Raw genomic sequence first — 4,944 nt, 5'->3', positions numbered from 1 at the left:
TAAAGCAGTTTGAACCATTAAAGTGAATTTTAAGATGCGGAACTCTTTTATTGATTCATTTACGGTCTTTTGCACTTACCTGATTTCTATAACTCCCCAGAAAATGGATGTCTTCGGTTATGTCAATCTAAACAGCTTTAACAAAAAAACAATCTTCAAATGTTTCAGTCATTATGATGGTATAAAATTCGTGTTTGTGAACAAAGTTAGACAAGAGGTTACTAAAATCCTATTTATTAAAACAGTGAAAAAGGTATAGGGAAAATTCAAGAGAATTTCGAATAAATAATATGATAGTTGGTAATTTGAGGTTGAGGAGAAGGTTTGTGAATTAAGGAGGAAGAGGATGATGAAGTACGAAGATTATGTTAAGGAGGAGGTTGATGAATTAAGGAGGAGGAGGTTGATGAAGTAGGAAGAGTATGTTTATGGAGAAGGTTGATGAATTAAGGAAGAGGAGGTTGATGAAGTAGGAAGAGTATGTTAAGGAGAAGGTTGATGAATTAAGGAAGAGGAGGTTGATGAAGTAGGAAGAGTATGTTAAGGAGAAGGTTGATGAATTAAGGAAGAGGAGTTGATGAAGTAGGAAGAGTATGTTAAGGAGGAGGTTGATGAATTGAGGAGGAGGAGGTTGGGGAAAGAGGATGATGAAGTAGAAAGAGTATGTTAAGGAGAAGGTTGATGAATTAAGGAAGAAGAGGTTGATGAAGTAGGAAGAGTATGTTAAGGAGAAGGTTGATGAATTAAGGAGAGGAGGTTGATGAAGTAGGAAGAGTATGTTAAGGAGGATGTTGATGAATTGAGGAGGAGGAGGTTGGGGAAGAGGATGATGAAGTAGAAAGAGTATGTTAAGGAGAAGGTTGATGAATTAAGGAAGAAGAGGTTGATGAAGTAGGAAGAGTATGTTAAGGAGAAGGTTGATGAATTAAGGAAGAAGAGGTTGATGAAGTAGGAAGAGTATGTTAAGGAGGAGGTTGATGAATTGAGGAGGAGGAGGTTGGGGAAGGAGGATGATGAAGTAGAAAGAGTATGTTAAGGAGAAGGTTGATGAATTAAGGAAGAGGAGGTTGATGAAGTAGGAAGAGTATGTTAAGGAGAAGGTTGATGAATTAAGGAAGAGGTGGTTGATGAAGTAGGAAGAGTATGTTAAGGAGGAGGTTGATGAATTAAGGAAGAGGAGGTTGATGAAGTAGGAAGAGTATGTTAAGGAGGAGGTTGATGAATTGAGGAGGAGGAGGTTGATGAAGTAGAAGAGTATGTTAAGGAGAAGGTTGATGAATTAAGGAAGAGGAGGTTGATGAAGTAGGAAGAGTATGTTAAGGAGAAGGTTGATGAATTAAGGAAGAGGAGGTTGATGAAGTAGGAAGGAGTATGTTAAGGAGAAGGTTGATGAATTAAGGAAGAGGAGGGTTGATGAAGTAGGAAGAGTATGTTAAGGTGAGGTTGGTATGAATTATGGAGAGGAGGTTGATGAAGTAGGAAGAGGTATGTTAAGGAGAGGTTGATGAATTGAGGAGGAGGAGGTTGGGAGGTGATGATGAAGTAGAAGGAGTATGTTAGGGAGGAAGGTTGATGAATTAAGGAAGAGGAGGTTGATGAAGTAGGAAGAGTATGTTAAGGAGAAGGTGATGAATTAAGGAAGAGGAGGTTGATGAGTAGGAAGAGTATGTTAAGGAGGAGGGTTGATGAATTGAGAGGAGGAGGTGAGGTTGGGGAAGAGGATGGATGAGAAGTAGAGTAGAGTATGTTAAGGGAGAGAGGGTTGATGAATTAAGGAAGAGGAGGTTGATGAAGTAGGAAGAGTATGTTAAGGAGGAGGTTGATGAATTGAGAGAGGAGGTTGGGGAAGAGGAGGATGATGATTGAAGGTAGAGTATGTTAAGGAGAAGGTTGATGGATGATGGAGGTGGAGGTAGTAGGAAGAGTATGTTAAGGAGAAGGTTGATGAATTAAGGAAGAGGAGGTTGATGAAGTAGGAAGAGTATTTTAAGGAGAAGGGTTGATGATTAAGGAAGAGGAGGTTGATGAAGTAGGAAGAGTATGTTAAGGAGGAGGTTGATGAATTGAGGAGAGGAGGATGTTGAAGTAGAAGAGTATGTTAAGGGAGAAGGTTGATGAATTAAGGAGAGGAGTTGATGAAGTAGGAAGAGTATGTTGAAGGAGAAGGTTGATGAGTAGGATGAGGAGGTTGTTGTGTAGGGAAGAGTATGTTAAGGAGGAAGGTTGATGAAGTAGGAGGAGGTTGGATGAAGGTAGGAAGAGTATGTTAAGGAGAAGGTTGATGAATTAGAGGGGATGAGGAGGTTGATGAAGTAGGGAAGGATGATGTTAAGGAAGAGAGGTTGATGAAGTAGGAGGTATGTTAGGAGAAGGTTGATGAATAAGGTATGAGGAGGGTTGAAGTAGGAGAGTATGTTAAGGAGAAGGTTGATGATTAGGAAGAGGAGGTTGATGAAGTAGGAAGAGTATGTTAAGGAGAAGGTGATGAATTAAGGAAGAGGAGGTTGATGAAGTAGGAAGAGTATGTTAAGGAGAAGGTTGATGAATTAAGGAAGAGGAGGTTGATGAAGTAGGAAGAGTATGTTAAGGAGAAGGTTGATGAATTAAGGAAGAGGAGGTTGATGAAGTAGGAAGAGTATGTTAAGGAGAAGGTTGATGAATTAAGGAAGAGGAGGTTGATGAAGTAGGAAGAGTATGTAAGGGAAGGTTGATGATTAAGGGAGAGGAGGTTTGATGGACGTAGGAGAGTAGGAGGTTAAGGAGAAGGTTGATGAATTAAGGAAGAGGAGGTTGATGAGTAGGAAGAGTATGTTAAGGAGAAGGTTGATGAATTAAGGAAGAGGAGGTTGATGAAGTAGGAAGAGTATGTTAAGGAGAAGGTTGATGAATTAAGGAAGAGGAGGTTGATGAAGTAGGAAGAGTATGTTAAGGGAAGGTGATGAAGGTTGATGAGGTTGATGAAGTAGGAAGGTTGTTAAGGAGAAGGTTGATGAATTAAGAAGAGGAGGTTGATGAAGTAGGAAGAGTATGTTAAGGAGGAGGTTGATGAATTGAGGAGGAGGAGGTTGGGGAAGAGGATGAGTGAAGAGTATGTTAAGGAGAAGGTTGATGAATTAAGGAAGAGGAGGTTGATGAAGTAGGAGTATTAGGAGAGGTTGATTGAAGTAGGAGGATGTGGAGGTGATGAGTTGATGAGTATGGTAGAGGAAGGTTGATGAAGTAGGAGAGGAGGTGATGTTAAGGAGGAAGTGTTAGGGGAGGTTGATTGAATAGGAGGAGGAGGTTGGGGAAGAGGATGATGAAGTAGAAGAGGTTAGAGTAAGGGAGGATGATTAAGGAAGAAGAGGTGATGAAGTAGGAAGAGTATGTTAAGGAGAAGGTTGATGAATTAAGGAAGAGGAGGTTGATGAAGTCGGAAGAGGAGTATGTTAAGGAGGAGGTTGATGAATTGAGGAGGAGGAGGTTGGGGAAGAGGATGATGAAGTAGAAGAGTATGTAGGAGAAGGTGAAGGTTGATGAAGAGGTTGATGAGTAGGAGAGTATGGTTAAGGAGAAGGTTGATGAATAAGGAAGAGGAGGTTGATGAAGTAGGAAGAATATGTTAAGAGAAGTTGGTGAATTAAGGAAGAGGAGGTTGATGAAGTAGGAAGAGTATGTTAAGGAGGAGGTTGATGAATTGAGGAGGAGGTTGGGGAAGAGGATGATGAAGTAGAAAGAGTATGTTAAGGAGAAGGTTGATGAATTAAGGAAGAGGAGGTGATGAAGTAGGAAGAATATGTTAAGGAGAGGTTGATGAATTAAGGAAGAGGAGGTTGCTGAAGAGGAAGAGTGTTAAGGAGTTACGGAGAGGTGATGAATTAAGGAAGAGGAGGTTGATGAAGTAGGAAGATGTAGGTGAAGGTGATGAGTTAGGATGAGGTAGAGAGGAGGTTGATGATAGGAGGTATGTTAGGAGAAGGTTGATGAATTAAGGAAGAGGAGGTTGATGAAGTAGGAGAGTATGTTAAGGAGAAGGTTGATGAATTATGGAAGAGGAGGTTGATGAAGTAGGAAGAGTATGTTAAGGAGGAGGTTGAATTGAGGAGGAAGAGGTTGGGGAAGAGGTTGTGAGTGAGAGTTAAGGAGGAGGTTGATGAATTAAGGAAGAGGAGGTTGATGAAGTAGGAAGAGAGTATGTTAAGGAGAAGGTTGATGAATTAAGAGAGGAGGTTGATGAAGTAGGAAAAGTGATGTTAGGAGGAGGTTGATGAATTAGGGGGTGAAGTAGGAGGTAGGTTGTAGGAGGGGTTGATGAATGGGAGGAGGAGGTTGGGGAAGAGGGATGATGAAGTAGAAAGAGTATGTTAAGAGAAGGTTGATGAATTAAGGAAGAGGAGGTGATGAAGTAGGAAAGAGTATGTTAAGGAGAAGGTTGATGAATTAAGGAAGAGGAGGTTGATGAAGTAGGAAGAGTATGTTTAAGGAGAAGGTTGATGAATTAAGGAAGAGGGAGGTTGATGAAGTAGGAAGAGTATGTTAGAGAAGTGAAGAAGAGGAGGTTGATGAAGTGGAAGAGTATGTAAGGAGAAGGTTGATGATTAGGAGAGGAGGTTGATGAAGTAGGAAGAGTATGTTAAGGAGGAGGTTGATGAATTGAGAGGAGGAGGTTGGGGAAGAGGTTGATGAAGTAGAAAGAGTAGGTTGAGGAGGATGTTGATGAATTAAGGAGGAGGAGGTTGGGGAAAAGGTTGATGAACGTAGGAACAGTAGTGTGAGGAGAAGGTTGATGAATTAAGGAAGAGGAGGTTGATAAAGTAGGAGGAGTAGGTTGATGAGGAGGTTGGTGAAATAGGAAAAGTAGGTTAAGGAGGGAGTTCGATGAATAAAGGAGGAGGAGGTTGGGGAAGAGGTTGATGGAGTTGAGGAAGGGGTTGATGAAGTTAAGGAGGAGGTTGATGAAAGAAG

General features: G+C 41.0%; 1 protein-coding gene across 1 annotated transcript in view; it reads right to left on the bottom strand.

The window, feature by feature from the left end:
- Positions 1-3,237: 3,237 nt before the first annotated feature.
- LOC137655928 (uncharacterized) overlaps positions 3,238-4,944 on the bottom strand; it is a 16,811-nt gene continuing 15,104 nt past the window's right edge. Inside the window, exon 2 of the mRNA XM_068390145.1 lies at positions 3,238-3,815. Coding sequence (XP_068246246.1) covers positions 3,238-3,815 — 578 coding nt within the window. The remainder of the gene's footprint in view (positions 3,816-4,944) is intronic.

This window comes from Palaemon carinicauda, chromosome 16, assembly GCF_036898095.1.
Source record: "Palaemon carinicauda isolate YSFRI2023 chromosome 16, ASM3689809v2, whole genome shotgun sequence".
NCBI lineage: Eukaryota > Metazoa > Arthropoda > Malacostraca > Decapoda > Palaemonidae > Palaemon > Palaemon carinicauda.
This window is presented reverse-complemented; position numbering and strand designations above follow the sequence as displayed.